This window comes from Melozone crissalis, unplaced genomic scaffold (assembly GCF_028551555.1).
Source record: "Melozone crissalis strain CALT ecotype California unplaced genomic scaffold, PUWL_Pcris_2 ptg000005l_1, whole genome shotgun sequence".
NCBI lineage: Eukaryota > Metazoa > Chordata > Aves > Passeriformes > Passerellidae > Melozone > Melozone crissalis.
In genome coordinates this window covers 48,897,939-48,922,288 of record NW_026535783.1, presented here as the reverse complement: position 1 = coordinate 48,922,288, position 24,350 = coordinate 48,897,939, and the positions used below count along the sequence as shown (strand labels likewise).

General features: G+C 41.0%; 1 protein-coding gene across 1 annotated transcript in view; it reads right to left on the bottom strand.

Annotated features, from left to right (window-relative positions):
- Positions 1 to 1,345: 1,345 nt before the first annotated feature.
- ARHGEF28 (Rho guanine nucleotide exchange factor 28) overlaps positions 1,346 to 24,350 on the bottom strand; it is an 84,903-nt gene continuing 61,898 nt past the window's right edge. The window contains exons 30-32 of the mRNA XM_054288140.1: positions 22,840 to 23,319; positions 19,328 to 19,628; positions 1,346 to 2,674 (exon numbers count right to left, since the gene is read on the bottom strand). Coding sequence (XP_054144115.1) covers positions 2,514 to 2,674; positions 19,328 to 19,628; positions 22,840 to 23,319 — 942 coding nt within the window. The 3' untranslated portion in view covers positions 1,346 to 2,513. The remainder of the gene's footprint in view (positions 2,675 to 19,327; positions 19,629 to 22,839; positions 23,320 to 24,350) is intronic.

Here is a 24,350-nt window from a genome sequence, read left to right as displayed (position 1 = left end):
TCTAATTAAAAAAGATGACCTAGCATTAATATATGCCTGATGGCAACTGAAAACACAGACTGCTAAAATAGCTGAGTCTCACTGGGGCTGTGTTTAAATTCTGCTAAGTATTAAGAAATGCCTAAATAATGGACAGAGTTCAGGGGTGCATAATACATCTTGTTACAAAGAGCACCTGCCAAGACCATACTGGCCTATACTTAAAACATTTTCTACAATTAAAATACCTAAATCTAGAGGCCACCTGTTTCCTGCCTTTGCCTTTCTGAAATGCCAGAAGTTTTACTGTAAACACAGGTGAGCAAAATAAGATGCTGCCTGATTTTAAGGGACTTAAAGAATTTGCACAACAGCTGAAGTCTGGGCCAGCCGCTTTTCAGCTCCCAGCCCCTCAATTAAAACTGATGAGAGAAGCAGCATCATCTCTTCCTCTCTCGGTGGCAAGACACTTATGTGGGAATTCCCACACCGAACTGGGAAAGCAGCAATCCATCCAGCAGTTCGGATTTGACAGTAACCAATACCAGATGTTACAGCCAAGGCATAATAAAATGCAGAGAGAGTAACTGTGGAGAAAACTGCTCATTTTTTCTCAATTTCCCATGGGTCTCTGGGCAAGGCACATATCCTGGGGTATACAGCATCCCAAGAAATTAATCTGGCTACTCAGAAATTTGCCAAGAAGCTGTTCAATTCAAGGTGGCAACCTTGAATTCAGTGCTGACTCTCTGTCCCTACTGCAGGGCCCTTAAGAGAAGTTGGATCCACATTTTAATTTTAATCTAATTGTGAAAAGTAAAGAAGACAAAACAGTTCTAGATATTATAAAAGAGGTTTTTGGTTTGTTTTTTTTTTTCTCTTATAAAGAGACATGTTTTTAAAGTGCTGTCAGGTTAGCAGGAGTCTTGAAAGCTGAACACAGACACCAGAAACCACATCTGCAGGTCCAGTCTTTCCCTGATGGCATTTGCACATCATTTAATACAGCTGAGAATCACATCCTGCTCATCACGCCAGGTGTTTGGTTGGTTGCCCAAAATACCAAGTGAACTACTACTCTGGAGGCCAGTAAGATGCAGCTCAGAAAGCTCTGCTTTCGGGTATTCCCTGAAGCACCCAAGTCGCTGGAAGAGAATCCTTCTCAGTCAGGACACACTTGCTGACAAATGCACACACCTAAGAAAGACTCTGTGCCCTGAAAAGACATTGCACAACACAAGGCTTAGGGTGAAATGGAAACCACTGGCACCTGGGGCTGACCCAGTCAAAGGGGTGGGAGCAATCCTGCGTTCCTCTGCTCCTTGAGCTGGGCAGATGTGGGCAGATGTGAGGCAGCTGTGCAGGAGCATCCAGGAGCTGTGCAGCTGCATTTCTGCTGCACCCCTGCCAATGCCATCAGCCATGCTGAGTGGTGATAGGCACATCCTTGGTTTTGTCAGCTGAAATACACAGCTTTGGCTGTGCTGGACCAGCAGCACACATCTGCAGCACACCTCAGTGCAAACAAGGCCTGGACACGTTTTTTTTTCCTCCAGTTTTTTTTTATTTCTCTGGAGGATCTCAAAATGAATCAAAATTACAGTTTCATAGAAATGCACATAACATTTATTTAGTTTGACAGAAGCGTATGAATTTTTCAGAAAGACAAAAAGGCACAAAAAGGCACAAGACAGGTTTCTTACTGCCTGTACAGACAGAGACAGAGAATCCCAGGAATCTGAAAGCAGAAAGTTATCTGATTTCTACATAGGAAAGCAGTGGAGTTTCAGAAGAGTTCAGTTAACTGAAGCCTACTATTTATCCCCTTTCTTTTCTTTTGACCAGTGAGATAGTTTCATCTGGTAAATTTTAACGTGTAAGGACACTTACTGAAATGAGGAACAGTTATAACACAATAACTGATTTAGTGCATCTCTGCACAGAAATTGGCAGTAGTATCAAAATAGTAATAAGCCCTGGGACATGAGAAAACACTTACAATTATGCAATTATGCTCAGACCATAAAAATCATCCCCTTCTGAGCAGTTCCTGAGCTAGAAGATAAGGAAAATGACCCACCAGCTAAGGGTATATAGCACATTTCAGCAAAGACTTGAGCCATCATTGTTACATTGCTGTCTTCTCATGTTATATCACAGCTGTTACTGATACACACTGAAATCTCAAGTAGCAGGCCCATCTCTCTTAGCTCATCCTTGTAAGAAGAGGACTCAAGAAAATCGACACTAGCTTTCACAGTCCTTGGTGCCACCTTTACAATTTCAAAATGTTATGTCTCCCCTGCTACTCATTGCTTCTTGCAAAGCATTTGAAATCATGTCATAAATTAAAGATTATACAACAATGGCTTCAAAATAACTTACTTGCTATATTTATCATGGGGAAAATTTTGCATTTACTATTAAATACTACCCTTAAAGCCAGATGGTCATACAGAGAACAATTACAGAAATTTAGAAAAGCAAATACAGTTGTCTTTCCAAAGTGCTACTGAGATTAGAAAACAAAGTTATCAGAGGTAAACAATCTTTTCCTCTACTCTGGCTCCACTCTCTGCATCCTGCAGGCTCTCAGGCTGGTGGTTCAGCAGCAGTTCATCTACCTGTGGTGGCTGGATGGATCCCTGGTTTGGAACACTTGTCTGGGAACCTTGGGTCTCTGATGTGCTCAGATCTGTAACACACAAGAGAAGGACAATCCATTTTCTGCCATGCCCCTGCCATCAAAAAAGGCAAATTCTGACTTTTTCATTAGCACCATTTTATAGTTTGCTGCATCTTTCTGGAAAGGAAAACAATACTCTAGTACAAATTATACTACGGCCTGGTGAGAGGTACCTTAACAATAATAATTATTATAAATGTGTAACCATACTTTACTAAACAGATACACAATAATGGAAAGACATAAACAAGGTCAGAATTGAGCTGGAGGGAAGCACACAGCATATAATCAGTATCTTTGCTAGTAGTAATACAGTTGTAACATTAATACAGTTTTCATCATTACACAGAATTTTACTCGTAAGCCTTCCTTTTATGGATGCAAAAGAATCAAGTGACCAAAGTTAGAAGTCTACATGGCTGGCATTTGCATTCCGCTTTTTCTACCAAGTTTACCTGTGTTTATTGACATAAACTACCTACTCCACTCTGTCTTGATCTTTTTGGTGTGACGTGGAGAGAAACACTTGCATCCAAACACTAGAACATTATTTCACAACAATCTTGTAATCTTTCCAATTTTCTCCCACAAATGCAGAGAATCAGGTACTTGTTTTCCAGCATTCCACAATGAACACTTCTATGATGATCCATATATAGCTTTATAAACCAAAACAACATGACTACAGTTGGGTTTTATTCCTAGTCAGCACTTTGTAGCACTTTGGGCCCTCAGGACCTGCATCTCAGTACCTGACTTTTCTACATATGTATTTCTTCAAAGCAACTTTACCATAAAAACAAGCTAGGTAACAAAGAATGTGTATCCTCATGCATAGCAATGAAAAATATCTGTAATGGATATGCTGCAATACTTTTCACTGTGATCTTAGCTTGACCGACTCTTCTATTACATCAGGAGGTTTGAATTTTCATTCTTCCCTCTCAAAAAAGGACTCTGTAGAAAGAAAGGGAGATTTGAACTCCTTGTACAGCATGGTAATGCCAGAAGCACACAAACCAAGAACTGGGGCTCTCTGAGCCTTGATCACTCATGCAGAGCTGGAGAGACATTTCATGCTTGCTCTGGTCCCTACTTCTCACATGTATGTGCAATGGAAATCTGCTGTGAAGGATCTATTTGTGTTTTTACACACCATGTCGCTTAGCTGGTGGCAATTCATACTGACACGTGCCCACATTTGGCATTCCCCAAATAAATGAGACTTTCATCAGTCTTGTTTGCTGAGGCAGGAGTTCAAGGCAAAACAAGCTTGCTGGCACTCTGAAAAGCCTAGGCTCTCTGTCTGCTCCCTGGCATGGGCTGTGCGGAGCAGTGTGGGATGATTATGCAATGGGCATGTGGGAACACATCATATCGCAGCCTCTGCCTTCAGCATCTTCTCCTCTTTGATATTCTCACAGCTGGGGGGAGGAAAGAGGCTTTGGGGCTGCAGCTCCCAGCATAAACCACATGCATCTTATTCTTGCTGCTAAGACTGCACAGCCAATGGCAGGAGCAAGGTATTTGTAAATGAGCTTAGTCATAGTGGGATGACACAGAATATTACAAAAATTAGTCTTCATTTGTCTTTCTTTTACTGTTTTATTCTGAATTAAGTTTCAGTCTTAATGAAAATCCAGAGTAAGTCTTGCTTGATTGTGAGTTATTTGCAATACATAACACAGAAAATCTTGACTCCCTAATTTAGTCAAACAGGCCTGATTTTTTGAAGATGATGTCTGCATTTATTTCTTTTTGATGATTATATTAGAAAATTACTGCAATTTCCAGCCCACAGAAGAAAGTAAAAATACGTCTGTCTGTTACCTTTATGGAAATTGGATGCATTTGAGTTGTTTATTTATTAAAAAGAGCCCACAGAAGAAAGTAAAAATACGTCTGTCTGTTACCTTTATGGAAATTGGATGCATTTGAGTTGTTTATTTATTAAAAAGAGCCCTACTAGCAGAAGTTCCTCTATTTCTAAACACTTACATTTTTGGGTAATTTTACCCACATTAATATTTCTTTTAAGTCCTGTGAGTCTATTCACATTACCCAAGTTATGTACATAAGAATACCAGGGAGTAAACACTTATTTGAAAGATCTGTTTCCAAAGTTTATGAAGTACATAATTTGAGAAGCCTAATTACAAATTTGAAAATACGCAGAAAAGAAACACATTACATGCAATTATTTTCCACCATCAAAACTAAATAGTAATTGCTTCAGCAATTAAAACAGTAGTTATTTCCAAACCATTTCTCATTAACTGTTATAACTACAAGCAGCAGAGCTGAGCAGTGAAAACTCTCAGCATTCTACAAAAACAAATCAGACCCTGTCACTATCAAAATAAATGATTTATCACTAGTTCAGCTTCTTTTTTATTTTTTTTTCCTAAATATGTTGCATCTGGGAAACCTGAACAGCAGGAGAGCACCCAGGAGGTAGGAGCACAGCTGCTGCTGGGGCACTGAGTGGCTTTGGACTGGAAAGGTTGTGTTTAATCCAACTGAGGAGGGAAGGGGCTGGTTTTGGATGCACTTCAGGTGGCACTCAACACAGACTCTGCCTAACAAAAGCACAATGTGTCCCCAAGGCCAACACAGTCAGGCTGCCATCGGGGAGGGTGGCTGCTGTCTCTCTGCCCAGTGCCATGCTGGAAGCAGCTGAGCCAGCAGACCAGCTGGTATCGAAGGCAGCAGCGTGATGTGCCCCAAGGGTAGTGCATGTGAAGTGTGGAAGAAGTGCTAAAAATGGTAACAACAGTTTCAGGTGAAGGGAGACTGAGAAAAGTGGACTGAGCTGCCAGTCAGCCTTGGTTATTGTAATGTAGAACAGTAACAGCAGCCAAGAAGCCTCCCCTGAGCTCTCTGATGTAGCATGGGGAAACTGAGCTGCCCTTGTCACCAAGCAGGAGAAAGGTGGGAGAAACCTTCCTCTTGAAATGCTCTCCCAAAACAAGGAGGAAACTTCTGAAACAAGACTTGAAAACATCAGCTGATGTCTACTAAAGAACTCTGAGAGCTGAGGATGCTTAATAAAAGTAAAAAAGGAAAACAAACTGATTATTTGTGCAGACAGCAAGGCAAAGGGGCTGCTATCAGAAAGTGACACCCAAGAGAGCTCTCCAACGATCCCCTGGCAGCTGGGGCACCCATGGGAACTCCCCAGTCCCTCTCCAGGCCCATTCTCTGCTGCACTGAGGCAAACATCAGAAATCACTATGGATCAAGAGTCAGGCAAACACAGACCATTGGACTTTTATGAGCTTCTGTCAATGTGATTGTAATTCACCTGTGAAAATCAGCCATAAAATGAGTTCTGTGTTATCCCCTTTGTTTAAATTCAGCATTTACTTACCCTTTTTTCTGCTCTCCTCCAAGCTACCGGCAGATGCTCTCTCTGGCAGGCTGTGTTTGGCTCAACAGCGCGCCCACCAGACCAGCACCCACATCACCAGCTCCGGGCAAAAGCTGGACACAGCCCCTGCCCACACCCTTGCTGCCCTGGGCTCTGCCTGCTGCCGTGCTCTCACACCCTCCCAGAGAGGACAAACCAAAGCACTGTACCTGGCCATAGCCATCCACTTGCTCATCTGCACTGTTTTTCTTTCACAGATAAATGCAGAAAATACTCCCTGACTATTTCCAAAGCTTTACCAAAACTGAGCTGTAACTCAGATCCTTCCACAGTCCGTTCTTGGCACAGCCTTCTGCTCCCTCCCACTTTTGCACCAGCCAAGAGCTGTCACCATCTCTCTGTACCATGGACCCCAGAATTTATGCACAAACTGAAACCCCCTTCACCTGTTTTTCACTTACATAAAACATATTTCTCCTACAATATTCCAGGTAAGTCTTTCCTTAAGAACAGGCCAGATCCACAGCTGCATCAAGGATACCCTAGGTAAAAGTGAACAGCAGACCAGAGAAATCCACTCTTTCAAAGTTGCGCTGGTCAAACACCCAAGGGAAAAAAGGGTGTGTTGAGGCTGGTGAGCGAATGTTAGGTATGTTGTGATGGCACTTCAGCCTTTTTGGGACTTGTAGCCTGTGCCACACCTCAGTATTAAATACTCCTAAAGTACAGCTTTTACTCCTTTTAATCTCAGCCAAGACCATTTCATTGAACAAAGAAACCCCAGGCATTCCTAGCAGTCTTCCTCACCAATTTTTGCAAAAGGAGTTAGAGGCTGTTTCTAACAAATTCTGGATCTAATCACAAATTGTCTCATTCACACAGACACTGTCAAATTCAACACTAAAATTCAATTTTTTTTTCCCCATTTTCCTTGGGTTTAGGTCTGGTACCATGAGGACAAACATCAGGAACTGTTTGAGAGGCACTCTACTCTTTCCATCCTTTTTAGACCACCTCAATATAAAAACAATGGCACATGGCAGGCCTGTCATATGTGGGATCAGCTCTCAAGGGAGTTTATAAGGGGACCTCAGATTTTCAAACAGGGTCTGGGTCCAAACTCTGAGAAATGACAGCTCCTGGCTAAAAACATGTTACTGTTGTACAGGAAAAGAAAGAAAAAACAAGTAGCATTCTGTATCTTGACTACCCTACCTTTTCCACAGCGTTGAGAGACAGGATTACTAGTATCACACAAACTGCTGACAAGGTGAAGGACAAAGGAATGGTATTTGCAGGAATCTGAAATCAATACATACAAAAACAAACACAGCCCATGTACCTGGGGGGGGGCAGGGGATACAAAAGCCAAGTAAACAACTCATTAGTCACACTGATTCTCACCTCCTGTCTGTTGTCATAGGATGTAAGCACTTCCACATCAAATAAATGCCACAGATTTTCTCCTTCACCCCCTTCACCCCTCCTCTCTCTCCCCCAGGATCAGAGCTCTTGATGTTAAGGCTAGACTGCACGCAGTGACGATTGTGGGAAGGACAGAAGAACCAAGGCACTAAGAAACACTCCAAACACAAAACCTCTCAAGTCTCTGTGTTTTGAACAGAAAGCCCTTAGTGTTCCTCCTTCAGCTCTGACCCTGATTTCACAGCACCACAGGATAATTCAAATTGGAAGGGACCTCAGAAAACCTCAGATTCAAACTCCTCCTCAAAGCAGGGTAAGCTCTGAAGTTAGGGAAGGCTGGATACTTTTTTACCTCTTAGTCATTTCTAAAAAGGAAGGAGGGAAAAAAAAGGGGAAGAAAAAGGAGGGGGGGGGGAAAGGGGGGGGGAAGGGGGGGCGGGGAGGGTGGAAGGAATGCACCACATGGATTTTGCAGACAATTACCTTGCTGTGACTCTCTAAGATCTGTCACATTGGCCCTCTTTACAAAATAAAAACTGCATAATAAAATTGCATTAAATGAAGAGCAATTTATGCCACTTTTAGCAACAAATACGTTGAAGAGTCACAAAACCACTAACCTTCTGAATTAATAAATACAGTTGGGTTTTGGTTTTACATGTACTTATAACAACTGGTACCAAGTTCATTTGGACTGACAGCTGACACATCAGCTTCAGGCCACAGCTATTTGAAATGGCAGAGCTGCTCTATTTAATCCCCACACTGGCACTCATGCATAATGCAAAGCACAAGCAGACACCTAACAACCAGTGCTAAGTCTACCGGGTCTGAGATATTCAAAGGAATTCAAGGGTAAGAGGCTCTCATTTGCCATCACAGTTCAACAGCAAATGGCAGCCTAACTCCCCATGGGATCCACTGAAAACCCCACTGGCAAATCCCACAGCAGCTCTTTGTCTCTAATGATGCTCCCAGCGGTTTCCGTGCAGATTCATTTGCAACAGACAGCCAATTCCCCCGGGAACTCCAAGCACCTCAGCCTCTCTCCCTTTCCTCACCATGAAAGGCACCATGACCAGTTTTGATTGCCTTTTTTAAGGCCTACTAAGACTTTCCCAGATTGCAATGGATTTTCCATACTGCAGGTTCAGTTGTTTAAAGTTAGTGGAAGAAAGGGAACACCATGCAGTGGTATTGGGCACCTGGAACACCAGGGCAACACCTGGAACAACCAAGATACTGCTGCTACTGATACAGAACACAACACTTGCTATAGAAAAGTTATGTGTGGGCCTTGATGATTTGAGCACAATTCCCAGCAGTTTCACTGGCAGTTGAACATAGCTCACATACCATCAACAAACCAGGCCCTTCACAACTCAATAAAGCTGATTTCACAGCAGGAACTGAACTTGGTACCAGGTCTCAAAAAAACACTGCGAAAAAATATTTTGACCCTAAAGCTTCCAAGGAAAGAGGAGCCTAATCCATTTCCAGCTGACTGAATAAGTCAAGAAAATCGGTCTGGGAATTGTAATGCTGTTATTTACTTTTGACCAGCCCAACCCTGTGGAAAAGCAGCCACTGTATTTCTTAAGCAAACAAGCACCTTCATGAGTAAGAGATCTTTACACAAAAAATCAGATGAGAAATTATTTCAGAAGATATCCTACATTAATTAGTCTTAGCATATTTTGGTGCATTTTTTGTTACAAGATAGAGAACAGAAGGAATTCAAAGTGTATGATGAATAAGGTCTGAAACATAACTCTTCTCTGTATCTGAATGCTGCATTTTTGATCAGGGTAAAATTACTGGGATTGCCATTATTCTGCATGTTTCCACTCTTTGTGTAATTGCTGGCTTAGGTAAAACAATGCAGGTCCATTTTCAGGCTTTGCCACATAAGTCTTCAGAGAAGTTTCGTCTAGACAATTTGGACTTAATTCTTGGCACCAGAAACACAAAATACATATTTATTCCAGCAAAATTGCATTTATCATAAAGTTCCAACTCATACTCCAGGTTTTGGAGTAATGTGATGATGCAGTCATTTTCCTTTTATTAAGGCCCAATAAATATACTATTTCTAACACTGGTGTTTACCAAAGAAAATATTTTAAAACTAACTAAAGCTCAAACACTGATAGTGTCACTTCGACATCAAATTCATAGCATGCTGATTAAAATTGATTAGGTTGATTAAAATTTTAACCAAGTTACATGGCTATGTTATCAGATGTATTGGTTTTTGAAGCACACAGGTTCTAAGCTATTTTTGGCATGTTGTTTTTCTAATGCATATCAATAAGAGAGACTTAAAAATAGGTCTGACTTAAAATCATAATTTGTCTGTGCATTAAGTACCCACAGTCTCACCTTGGGAGGGCAGACTGCCTGACAGCTGTCTGCTTCTGCTTATTATTAATTTATTTAAGTATGAATTCCCTATTAAATTGTCTTTGTGCTAAGCTTTGAAGCTTTAGATGGTCAATTACAGACAAACACGTGGTCCAACAGGTATTCTGCTAACAACGAACACATGTTTTATTGACCTACTTCTTTTCCAGCTCATTAAACACAGCTGCACTCAGATGATCAAGAGGGAAGAGCCATAAAACCCCAAGAACACTCTTCCTACATAGGATCATAAGGAACGTGAGCAGCTGCTGCCGCAGGGCCCCTGCCCGCCCAGGGCAGCAGCACACCCACACAGAGCACCTCTCCAGGGGCAGGGCAGCTCGCCTGCCCATGACAACGGTGGAGGGGAAGCACTGAAAACCCCCTCAGCCTCCTTTTTCAGGTGTCCAACGCGGGTGTAAACTAAGTGGTCTGCAACCATTTCCTCCCAGCCCATCATCTGCTGAAGTCATTTGGCCAGCAGGCTGAAGTCGAAACAAAAAAAAACGGCCATCAGTAGGGAATGCTCCTGCTTGAACGGAGAAACAGAAACCCCATAAAGTTACAGACACAAACAGCACTACCAAGGACTCAAGGGACAATGAACCAGTTCCCCTTTCTGCCGCCTGCCAGCACATCCATACACTTCCCTCACCCACTGTCCCAATTTGCACCCTGAAGATAAAACACTGCAGTGAGGTTTTATCTCCTTCCCTTCCGAAAAAAGAGAAACAGCCAGCATTAACCCTGAAAAAGCAGTCTCTGGAACATTAAGTCATTCCCTTTGAAACAAAAGGGGACATTTACACATCAAAACTCTTCTTCTGAACTGTTACCACAGACAGATGTTAGTGTTGATTAACTCTGCCTCATATTTTATGGACACTCTTTGGTTGCGGGTTGTTTTGTTGGGGTTTTTATTTTTTCACTTTGAAATAAACGTGAAATCAAAGACCTCGGCAAAAAATCAATTTAGACCCCAGCGTTTGGCCAGTCTTTCAGGTGCAACATAAAGAAGAGTGCTCTGGACTTTGGCAAACATTTTCTTGAGTAGCAGAAGGGCACAGCTCTGTTACAAGAGCCAAAAGGGTGAGGTAATTTATAAAACACTCATGTCTCCTCCTAAGCACTTTGGTTTTATAGGGTAATTTCCCAACAACAGACCAGATCCACCACTTCTTACTCATAAAAGCTGACAAGATCAAAACTCAAAGAGACCAGCAGAAGAGCACTAAGTCAATATATAGAATTGCTGCAGAAGAAAAAAATCAGGCAAAGCACCTGTTTCAAATCAATTACATGCTAATCTTACCCTTTAATAGAAACTGCTGCTGTTGATTAATACAGGAAAAAATACAAGCACGACTATATGAGTGAGCATCTGAGAGAAGCCTATTATCTACAGTCGCAAAGATACTTGTTCTCTCCCAAGGTCAAAACTGAGGGAAATATTCACTACATTTTTATTGCATATTGAGTATTAGCACAGCCATTTTTATTCATTTTTGGCAAAAAGTATATGCACTTATGTTTTCTTCTTGGAGTCCTCAAAAAAAATCAAGAAAAAAATGGAAAAGTTGCACATTCCCCATATTTTGCATTGTAAGCATAGGAATTTTCAGTGTGATTGAATATTTTGAAATGAATGCCCTTTTTAACTGTTTGCTAAAAGTTGTGTGAACATATAACTGCTGTGAAAACAGTTTGCACAAGAGGTAAAGGAAAAATTGTACACCAAAGCCATTAAACCCTACAATTCTCAAATAAGCATGTGTGTCCATCCCACGAGTGTGTGGAGAGCACTTGGATCCACTTTCCTCTCTTCTGCTCCCACTCCTCCCGTGTATGAGCAATACTGGTCTTACCCTTAAGCCTGAATTCATCACCTCCTCCTTCTACCTCACCTTTACTACAAGTTGTAAAACACCTGCCTATATTCATTTTCACTTCAGCTCTAAACTGCCTGTGTTTAATGCAGGAGCCTTCCTTAGACCTTCATCCCCTCCCCAGTGGCACTGTGCTTCAATGGCAAGTTGCTCTGCACAGAAGACTGCTTCCCTGCAGTTTTTCTGTCAGCAACAATTACCTTATATTTTAAAATTCAATTAACGAAGAGAAAGAAAAAAATCATCCTTGCCAAAAACCCTGCTTTCCCTGTCTCTCATGTATTCTTTATCATGGAATATATTTAATGACTTGTTTTTAAACTACATGGGTTTGATTTTTCTACAACAGATCCTAAACAAATATAGAAAAATAATATCTATTTTTTATCATTTATGTCCCAGTTTTAGATCAAACTTCTGAGGAACACTCAAGGAATCCCAGCAGGTGACTGTTGGAAGTCTTCCTATTTGATTAAACTATAACTAAGTTCCATACCAGCACCAAGGCTCCTCCTCTCTACTGCCCCACTAAAAATTCACCCCCAAAAGAAGTTTTCTACAGCATCTGGCAAGGGGGAACAATATATTCCATGAAATCTCCTCTACCAGTTTGCTAACAGCCAATGAAATTTATTGGAAGGCAGTTGGGGGCTCCTGTGATGAATACCCGCACAAGACAGACAATCTTCCCCAGTGTCTTAATAAATATTTAACAGCAGATGATGATGAGGAGGTTTCATATTACTAACACTTCATTATTTTTGTACAACATGCTACAGGCCATTTCTTGGAATATGTAAAGTATTATACTAAATAATTAAAATGAGGTTGTACTTTCCAAACTAAGCCAGACAGATACACTTGGTGATTCAGCTACATGGTTTTACAGGGTGTGTTTGCATACTCAATATCTTGCAAAATTTGATCATCCATAAACAGCTTCGCTCAGCTATTAGAATGAATTATTTATTTACACTAGTGCTTCTATTTCAGGATCTAACTTCATTACAAAATACATACAAAATATTTTAATGTACTGAAGCAGGGTACTGCAGCCAGGTCTCCACCCACAGAGAGCACTTCCCAAGGAAAACAAAGACCTCCCGAGGAATCTTCTTAACATCAAACAACCAGCAAGACTGCCGTTTTGTGGCCCTTTTCCTGAGAGATTATCTCTTCCCCTGCAGACTTGCTATCCAAGTCACATCTCTGCACATCCCAGAGCTGGAGCTTAGGATCCAGTTCACTATAAACCAGTTGTCTGACTAAAAACCCTCTGCTCATGGTTTTCTGCTTTCTCCTTTCATCCCTCTACTTCCCTGAAACTTCTATCCATGGAAAAAACACAATACAGGTAAAGAATAAATCTGCATATAGGAGGGATAATCCACAAAACTCCAATTTTGTTGACAGCACTAATTCCACTGATTCCATAAACCACAACAATGAAGTTGGTGGAACCATAAGTGTGAGAAAAAATAGAAAGATTCAGCCATCATCCTGTTGCTGTTAGTAAGTCTGCAGTTAACGAAAGCCTGAATATGGTGTGCAGATTTACACCAACACCAGTGGTATCTCAAAAGACAGGGTCAGGCAATCTTTTTTACTCCATTCGTAACCTTAAAGATGTGCACTATTTTAAACTTCCCTCCACAAATGAATGATCTCTAAAGGAGAAGATAATAGAAAGAATAAAATCAGACAGACATTACACAGGATAGGCATTACTTACATTACTGTACAAAATAAAACCAGAATAACATTAGCTGCCTTAATTAAAGGATTATGTTACAGTGCTGCACCTACTGTGGTTTATTTTCAGAAATTAGAAAAGTGTTTTGAGATGAGAAAATTAGTAACAGAACAACAAAATCTGACTTCTACAGAGGTGAAAAGCAAGAGTTTCTTGAAATATACTAATTGCAGGTGACATATAATGACATATTTTTGACTTTGGTATCACACTGCTGTGTGATTTAATCCCTTTTGCCATTTGCTTTAAACAAATGGCAGTGTTATTTAGGATAGAGAAAAAAAAAACTTCCTCTCTGATTCATTTCCTCCAAGTATCTCAGAGCCATGGAAATCTTCCAGCAGAGCATGAAAATCAGTGTTTTGTGGTATGGAGAATTTGCTGTTGCCTATTGCAGAGTCAAAAGTAACAGCTCAATTGTTCTAATAAATCAAGGAGATTTTGAACTTGGAAGATGCTGGTGCTGATGTTCCTCAACTTCATATTCTTATATATTTCCATTTAATTTTATTCTCATTATAACTTACAGTGAGCACTGAATGGGCCCTGTGCTCACCTGTAGCCATCTGCACTTAAATTAGTAGGGAAATGTTAAACACAGAAAAATCAATTTAGAATTGTTCTCAATGTGGCATCTACTCAATTAAAAAAGACAAAAAAATTAAAGTAGCTCAAAATATGACACTTGTTCAGGAGGCTCCCTGACAAACGGGGAGCTCCGTGGGTCATATCACCCTTTGCTTTTTAAAAATTTCCCTCTTTCCATCTTTCCAAGTGAAAGAAAATCAGAAAGAATTCAGTCACTGTGAGACAGTGAAAAAAATGGCACTACTAAAAATATTATTAAACATACCAGAAAAAAATAGGTTGAAACATATCTTCACATGCAATTCTGCAAGTGGTAAGGGGCTGTCCTGTCACTGACTCCAAAGGATGCTGTTTTAAAGTGTGTGCTGTATGGGACACAGTTACATTCCAGCTTAGAAAAATCAGGAGTAGTTCTTTCAGCAACAACAATATAAAAATTAGTTTACAATGATTACATATGCAGAACTGTGGTGACTTTTTTGGGGATGTTGCTAATCATTATTTACCAGGTTCCAAGTGATTAAAGTAATCTTATTTAACTAAGTTCTCATCATGGTATCCCATCAGCCACTTCCAGCACTGGCAGCAGCACTATGCTATCTGAATAAGGCTCCTTGCAAAAATCCAGTGTTGAGTTGGAAGCATAGACAAAGAGCCTGTACCACTTCAGATGGCTTTTTAACACTGGGGTACAAAGCATATTTCACCTATTTTTTATCACACTTGCATCAGTTTTACATTGTATATATTCCTGACTGCAACAAATTCACCTTAACACAAATATGATAAAAGAGCTGGGCCTACTGTTCTCAGAGAACAATATTGTAAACACAGAGCAGATACTTTTATACAATGCCATTACACCACAACTTAGGTTAGCTATGCCTTAGTGGTGGCTTAACCCCAGCCAGAAACCAAGCCCCACACAGCCCCCTCTCTTACCAAAATGACTGGGGAAGAGTGAAAGCAGGACAACTCATGGGCTGAGAAAAAGACAGTATAATAGGGAAAGCAAAGGCTGTGCACACCAGCAAAACAAACCAGGGAATTCATTCAGTGCTTCCCATGCACTGGCAGGTGTTTGGCCATCTACAGGAGAGCCAGGCCCCATCATGCAAAATGGCTACTTGGGAAGACAAATGGCATCACCACAAATGTCCCCCCCTTTCCTGTTTCTTGTCCCCACGTTATACTCTGAGCTTGGTGCCACATGGTCTGGAATATCCCTTTGGTCAGTTTGGGTCACCTGTCCTGGCTCTGTCTCCTCCCAGCCTGCCAAGCCCCCCCAGTCCCTCCCCAGTGTGGCTGTACCGAAAGCAGAAAAGGCCTTGGCTCTGTGCAAGCCCTGCTCAGCAATGGCAAAAACATCTCTGTATTATCAACTCTGTGTTCAGCACAAATCCAAAACACAGCCCCATAGCAGCCACTGAGAAGAAAATTAACTCTACCTCAGATGAAACTAGCACAGACAAAAATGCACTGTTCTAAATGCCATCTAAATTAACAATGGGAAATCAAAGCAAATGAATCTGATACACAGTTTTAAGATCAGGTTAAACAGAGTAATCGCCATTAGCATAATCTGCCTTAGGGAATAGGAAGGAAATTTCATATAAACTATATGTAGTTACAGGATACTACACATTGTTTCTGGAATCTTTGCTTTTTCTGTTGCAAATTAAATATTCTACATCTCTAGAAACCAGTTACTTTGATGAAAGCCACTATAAATAAATAATTTTTCCAAAATCAAACAATCTCATTTGTTTATACTCAGCTATGTACAAATTTCTGTCCTTTAAAAAATATTTAAATTACATTAGTCAAATAGAGTCCTGTTTTTGCTCCTTGGGTTTGCATTTGGCGCCTTATGAAGATCACAGGTTTTCCTATGTTCCCCATAAAGATTTAAACTATGTTTTTCATTGTGTCACATGTATAGATCCTTCATACTAAATGTCTTAGGTAAAACCTTCCCACATTCAAGTTTCAGCAGTTTTCCAGATATATCACTTTTCAATTCTATTTCTGCAACTACAATGTCTGAATAAATGAAGTTAAGGTAGCAGCAAACAATCTATTCACGTCAAAGCTTAAAAGAATTAAACTTGCCCTGATTCCTGAAATCAAAGAGGTGAATTCATAGGTAAATCCTCAGGCATCACCTTGGCTAGTTAACTTGACATGTCAATTAAATGCAACACTAATTTATTCAATTCTCAGTCTAGTCTGACACAAAACCTATACTTCCCCTCCTTCCTAATTAGCCAAAGTACTTGCTTCTTTCATGCAGATAATTTCATAACCATTACTGTAAAGCATTAACACATTTTTCTTTCAATCATATTTTCCTCCTGTTGACTGACACACCTTTTCCAGTGAGGTTACTTATGCCAGTTTCAGTTCAGTGGGAACTTGCCTGAAGGTCTTTACTGAAGTTCCCTCCCATACACATAGAACAATGATACATAATCATGATGTTAGCTATGGGAAGACACCTATGTCTTACCTTAGGAAATATGAATGGAAAATTATGCACTACAGTAATGTAGCCGCTTCCATTTCTGTATATTTATGAAGCTTAATTGAATACTACTTAACATAAGGTAGAATGCAGTGTGATTAACTCCTTGGAAATGAGTTTAGATGGTGCTTCTCTTTAAATAATTTAAGGGGTTTTTTTTGACTGACTTCTTACAAAATGCCTAATAATTCTGTGCAAGTTAATCAAACCCAAGAAATTTCTTTTGTGTGCACACAAAACTTTAACTACATATTAGCTCTGGCTATGTATGTATGTGGTGAATGGCTATATGCAGTAAACTATACTCAGTATTTGTTTCTTAGTTCTATGTTGAGAAATTATTTAAGAATGTTTTTTTAAAGATGATTATGAGACTTTATACACAAAGCTAGGTGGAAAATGCATGGAAACACACAAAAATGCCATGAAACATTCATCCACATGAAAATATTGATGATTTTAGCTAACTTTTAAGTTCTTTCCCTCACTGAATTTAAGATGGCTTTCTTTCAAAGTGATTAGAACTGACTATATCCTGCAGAGGTGTCAGAAAATGGAGGCAAAAGTTGGAGATTTTCTGAAACTATGCTAAATTCTCTGAGGAAGAAAACATGTCCAAAATTACTCAAGAAAAAAAAATCAGTTTTCTAGTATGAAATGTTTGTATTGTTTGATTTGATTGACATAGCTTAGGAACAAGCGATTTGCATAATTTCCACGTGCATGGTCCCTTGGGGAAATTCATCACTCTTCTCATTCCCCATTCCCTCCCTGTACAGTGGTCCGGATGCAAGACAGAAGCAAGTCTGAATCATGCAGACTCATGCACTGCATGATCAGAGCATAAAATTCTTGTCACCTTCTCAGTAACAAATGCAACCATAGAATGTGATGTTACATCTCTCTGAGGGGAAGCTTCCAGCCCTGCCTGCTCCAGCAGTGGTAGGCTTCACAGCATCATCTGAACCATCAGAATGCTGCAAGGATTTGCTTCACTCCATTGCATAAGGTGTTTTGTGTCACCACTCAGGCAGTACCTGCACGTTTTGCCAACACAACTTGGTCAGACACACTGGCCTCTTGGGCGGGCTCTGGAGCCAGAGCTTGTCCCCAAGAGTGATGGGACTGCCTTGGTGCCCTGCCACCCGGGCAAGATAACGATGCCTACACAGTACGCATGTCAACAGCTGAACACAAAGCCGGTCCATTGTGTCTTGAGACAAAGACGCTCCACCAGCTTATCTCAGAATCAGTGCAATTTAACTGGTACTAGCCAGTTTAATTAAAAAAGACGCTCTCATGTGGGCTCAACAGAAAGTATCCTGGTTAGTTTCTATCTGTATGTCTGCCAGTGCAAGCTAAGCCACTTTTGAGAGGTTTAAACCCACATATGTGTTCCTTTTCAAATTCACACTAACTAAAATGACAACCGCAGCCAAACTAGAACGAGTTTCACCAGGCTACTTATTTAGGCATTTTTATAAATATTAATCTCTTATACTAATCAGCTTGGTTTGCTGATTGTAGTGATGTGACTAGCCTGCCCTACCTTTGGTTATAACATGCTGTTTTGGCAGTCCACATACCAAAGACTAGTAAGGCTGTACTGGATGTCTGTTTAATTCATTACAAGGAGTACTAAGGAGCAAGTTCCTTAATCACCGATGTAAGACAATTTACCATTGTGCCTGTGTATGTTTTCAATTCCTAATTCTGCTGCCCACTGGTCTTTGCTGTGATCTGCAAGCTGGTGTGACAACAGAAGTTATTCTGCACTGCCAACTGCACAAAAATGGGAGCTCAGGCACTGCTGCAGCATTGCCATGCCAAGTCTCCTAAATTTCACAACTGTGGAGAAAACCCCACCAGATCATTTAATCCCTTACCCCAAAAGTGCACCGTTGGCCCCCAAGACTTTTAGCTGCTGTGTTTTTACATCCTGGTCTACAACTCATACTAATGAAAGAAGTTAGATTAAAACTAATATTGTGCAAAATGAGAAGTAAACCCCTGATAGTTTAGAGTTTCTCATAAGTTTTTAAGACTTTCAAGGAATTTTCAGTGCATGCAGTGCTCAGATAGGCAGCCTCTTCCACCCATTTTGGGAGCCACCATCAGTAACTGCCATGCAGCCTACGTATCTTTGGGGGTACTGGTAAAATGCAGGAATAAAGAAAGGTAAGGCAGTAAGAGTTACTGATGTAACTTATTCAAACATTATATTATTCCTTAGAAGAGATACTACTGTCTGTCCACAGATCTTTCAAGATATTTTCATTCCTTAATGAAGCAAGAAAAGGTGTTCAAACACTGACTGTCATTCTAAGACAGGAAATCAAAAGCTATTTTAACCAGAAACCATCAAGTAATGCACATATGTTCTCAAAGAATCAATAAGATGCACTTGACAAAGAGTGATTTCTGCTCACAAAAAACAAGTCCAAAAGCATTGAGAAAACACTGAGAGAAAAACACATTCTGAATACTATTATGCAGACACAAAAAGGAGTTTCATGGGATTTTTCAGTAATTTTCTGTATTTCTGTTCTGCTGTTTTTCTCACCTATCATGAAAAAATCTTGCAAAGAAACATGCAACTGTTTTATCAAAATCTCTTGCCTCTGCTATTACTAAGCTTTGTTCCTAGGACTATTCAGCCAGAGAGGGGGCAAACTGCCTGTACTACTTCTTAATTAAATAAAATATTAATTACCATTATTAAAGGAATCCTTGTTGCTTTTGCAGGAAAAAGACATCTGCTGGTAAGGACTAGTGGATTTCCACACTGCACTAGTTAATGCTGGCTGACAAGAAGTGTCCATTTTGAGGTCCATCTGATTTTCGTTAGTCCCTGCTACATCAGAATTTGAGATATTCATCCCATACACACCGTCCTCATAAACGAGAGAAGAATTTGATCTGTTGATTCTTCTTAGAGACACACACACTACAGCTTCATTGAAGTAGAATGCATTTTCACCATGTAAGCTGTCCAATTGATTATGTCCCATTATCTGCAGAAGGGGAAAAAAAACAGCAAAAAACAAAACAGAGAATTTTACTTTCACCTTTGTCAAGTAACAGAACCAGAGAATCACAGAGTATGTCACATTGGAAAGGACTCATTAGAATCATGGAGTCCAGCTCCCTGCTTCTCACTATGTAAAACTGAAGTGTATGACTATAAGCATCATCCTGAAGAATACATATAGCAGGATGCAGAAAATTACCTGCCAGACAGAATAGGGATTCATTGCAAATAGTCATCTAATCTGCCAGAGGTTAACCTCAAAACATATTAAATTTTATAAACAGCAATAACCTAGCAGATCTGGTCTTAGCACACCTTGAAAGAAGTAATAACTGCAAAGTAACAGATAAAAAAGGACCACTATCTGGGATGCATTGACCTCTGTGGACTACTTCCAGAGGGTTAATATTTTGCCTCATGGCTCAACAAGGTGCCACTTCTCATACGTAAATCTGTGTACTCTGCAATCCAAAAATAACACTGTACCTCACATAGACAGACAATCACAGAGAACAGGGCTGCAGCAGTCAAACTGGGGATGGCAAACAGCTTTAGGCAGGTGTTTACTAAGGCCAATCTCACCAAAAATAAGCAGGAGAATTAGAGTGACTTATTGCTTTGTTTGGTCACACAAAATTATCTAGGCTGCGTGTAATACAAAAACATTGGGAGGGGAATACCAGATGACTGTCACTCAACCTGTTCCAGTGCTGCACTGAGTATGGTAGTGGAAACACAGGAGAAAGACAATCTTAAGGTCTGGATGGATTCAAAGCCATGTAGTCTACTTGAAAAAAAATACAAGCAGACTTACAAATGAAATATTAGATTACAAAAACTACTACTCTCTGACACTCAGCATTGAATTATTTTGCCTCTCTGTGCATCTGAATATCTCTGTATCAGACTATTATCCTTCAACTTCCCCTCCTCTATTTCAGAAGTCACATTCCTTAAAGCTAATGGGAAACTTCAGTTTTGGATTTATCATCCACTTCTTAAGCACTGCCAAACAAGTCAAAACTGCAGCACATGCTATGCTAGTAAAAAGTGTCTTCATTGTTTGGGCTAGCAAGCATACATGGGTAAGTCATGTACACACTGTGTTCACAAAAGCCAGATGAAAAGGGGGAGGTCAGAGGCCAATCCTTTAACCCCTCAGGCTGGCACAATCTTAGATGCCAAATGGTTATGGTTGAGTTGCCAGCTGAAAAACTATGGAGGTGATGGCTTGAAGAAAGGCTCTACAGACTTTCTTGTGAAAAGGAGAACCTGCGGGGAAAAAGAAGCTGTTTGGGTCAGTGAGCTTTCCATACGTGGAAAAGCCAGACAAAATGTTTTGATTTTCAGGTACTTTAGAGAACAGTTATGGAAATCAAGACCACAACCACGAAGCAGGTATTAGAGATGAGGACCTACCTGGCAGGTGAGCACCCAGACAGCTGAGTTCAGAGGCAGACTGCACCCTTCAACCTCAACAAAAACTTAATAATTTTTATTATTAAACACTTAAGCAGTTTTGGGGCTACTTTAAATTGCACCCCCAAATAATAAGCATCTCCAAGGGTTTATACTGTCAGAGATGGTGCCACACACCAACCTCTTCCCCTAGGGGGCTGGTTGTTTCAAGGAACAGGACAGCAGGGCCTGATATGTGGGGTTAACAAGAGCCTGATGTTTGTTACTCCTGGAGGTGCACCTTTTCCTCCCTGGAGCTAGTGGTCCAGGAAAAAAAAACAGCAACCAAAAACTTCATTAAGCACTTTATATGCTTAAGCATTACAATAATTAAATATTTCTACAAGATGCAGAGACACAATGGGTCTTACAAACACAGTAGTAAAGCAGAATAAAACACAGATTCTCATTTTTATAATTTCTGTCTTCTCAATTTAAAAAACACTTGCCTAACTTTGGGTTTTCTAGGTATCTAGCTTAATCTAGCTCACAGAATGGTTGAGGTTGGAAAGGACCTCTAGAAGACATCTGGTCTAACCCCCCTGCGGAAGCAGGGCCACATAGACACAATTGCCAAGGACCACATCCAGGTGGCTTTTGAAATATCTCCAATGACAGAGACTCCACAACTTCCCTGGGCAACCTGTGCCAGGACTCCATCACCCCCACAAGACAAAATAGTTTTCTGATGTTCAAAACGAATCTTTGGTGTTTTTGTTTGTGCCCATTGCCTCTGGTTCTGTCACTGGGTGCCACTGAAAAGAACCTTGTTCCATCTCCTTCAGAACCTCCATTCAGGTGTTTTTATACACTAAAAGGAACCCCCATTAATAAGGAATGCCCATTAATAAGAACCATTTCTTCTCCAGGTTGAACAGTCTCAGCCTTCCTAACTGGAGAGATATCCCTGCCTCTCAAACAGGCACTTCACCAGACACCCATCCTCCTGCCTCTACCTCCTCTCCACCCCAAGCTCTGTGCTTTTCTTGTACTGGGGGAGCCAGACTCCAGGTGTGTCCAGAGCAGAGAGGAAGGATCCTCTCAATTGACCTACTAGCAATACTTTACTCAGAGCAGCCCTGGACACTATGTGCCGCCCTTTTAGAAGGGCACGTTGTTTGCTTATATTCTACACCAGGACTCCAGTCATTTTCACAGAATCATAGAATCATAAAGGCTGGAAAAGATCTCCAAGATCATTAAGTCCAACCTTTGACCCAACACACCACCATCACATCAACAAAATCATACCATTAACTACCATGTCAAATCACTTTTTGAACACTTCCAGGGATGGTGACTCCACCACCTCCCTAGGCAGCCTGTTTCAATGCCAGCAAAGAAATTCTTCCCAATGTCCAAATCAAACCTTCCATGTCACATCTCAAGGTCATTTCCCCTTGTTGCTTCACTAACTGCCTGGGAAAAGAGGCTGACTCCCATCTTGCTACAACCTCCTTTCAGGTGGCTGTAGAGAGTCAAGCTGATTTCCAGCAGGTGACCACCAGCATCTACCCATGCATGGGGTAGCTTCTTCTCAAGGGCAGGACTTCACACTTTCCTCGCTTAAACTTCATGACATTCAAAGAAAACGCTAGGATATGCCTGTATCTCAGCTTCCCACATGCTCACTCATTACTTTAAGAACCAACAAAACACAGAGATCCTGGCCTATTCGTCAAGGCAGGTTTCTAGGAATGCAGTCAGGGGTACAGTTACAATGGGGAAGCACAAACCTCATAGTCCCCTGTGTGTGGAAACAGGTCGTTTTGCTGACCACGCTTCCAGTGCCACACGAGTTTCTTCTGCATTTTCACATTGTCTCTTTCCCTCTCCACCATTTTCTGGCCCTCCCGGAGCCTCTCCAGACTCTGCTGGTACTCGTGCATCTGCAGCGCCAGGCTCTGCCGGCTCTGCTCCAGCAGCTCTTCCTGGGCCCGGCACTCCCGCTCCCGCTGCTGCAGCCGGCCCGCCCTCGCCTCCTGCTCCCGCTGCCGCTGGTCGCATTCTCGCAGCCACCGCTGCTGCTCTTGCTGGAACTGCTGCCTCGTTTTGTCTATGTTGGCCAGTTCCAACCTTTGTTTTTCCAGATTCTGATATTTCTCTTGTTCCAAAATGAGGTTCAGCCGAGAACCATGGCTCCGACTGGTCTTCTCGTTCTCTTGCAGTAGTAACCTATGGAGCTCTTTGTGGCTGTCCTGGATAGCCAGTGCTGCCTAGACACAACAACAAAATCGGACACAAATGTTTAAATATCAGCATTAATACATTTCTGTGTTTTTACATAGAATCATTATATAAAAATGCTGGGACTTTTTTGGGAGGTTATTCCTCAAGCAGATAGATAAAATTATGTGATAATGCCTTTACATAGAGGTATTTCTAAAATAAAACTCAACTTTTTTGAGCACTTTTAAAAAAGTTTCTGGTTTACACTTAGTATTATAATACATGTTTATGTTACAGCTGTGCATATGCACTTCAATTACAGCTGGGGTCCTGTTCTGTCAGAGGATGTAAAGACACACAGGAAAAACGATATTTCATGGTTGAAGAGGGCAATAAGGCATTGGGAATGCTATATTCACCCAAGTATTCCTAACACAGCTGTGACTTCTACTCATAAAACTGTATTGTTTCCAAGTGAGTTCACTCTGGCTTTAAGGCTCTCCTCGCTAACCTGCAACACTGCAGTCCAACTAACACCAGTCCTACCGGCACCTACCAACACAGTCATGTCACCAGGACTGTACCACTACACACACCTGACCAAGGTGTCAGTGCAAGCATAAACCTGCAGGATGGTAATGGTTTCAGGTTTGATGTTCCTGTTTTACAGTCGGGAGTTCTATATTCCATCTGTCACAAGGATGTTTTGACACTGTTTGCAATAAAGGTTGTGACATCCTCCAGTAACGCAAAAACAAATAGCTGGGATTAAGAAGAAAGAAAAGCAAGAAAACCCTAGATCTGCTGAGGTACTTATTGCACTACGTTTAAAAACTGACATGGGAATCTATTTCAGGAGACATTCCCAGAGAACTCACATAGCCCCACTGCCACATGCTGTTCACCCCAGAAAGTTTTTTACTTCATGCAATGTACCATCTGCACTTTTCTTCGCTCTTCCTCCAGTATTGAGCCAGTTCCAGTGACTTGTTAACAAGACAAGATCCTCTGCTTGTTTCTCAGCACCTGACTGTTCATTCATGGTCTGAGCAGTTAAGGCATGATCCTAACCTTACTT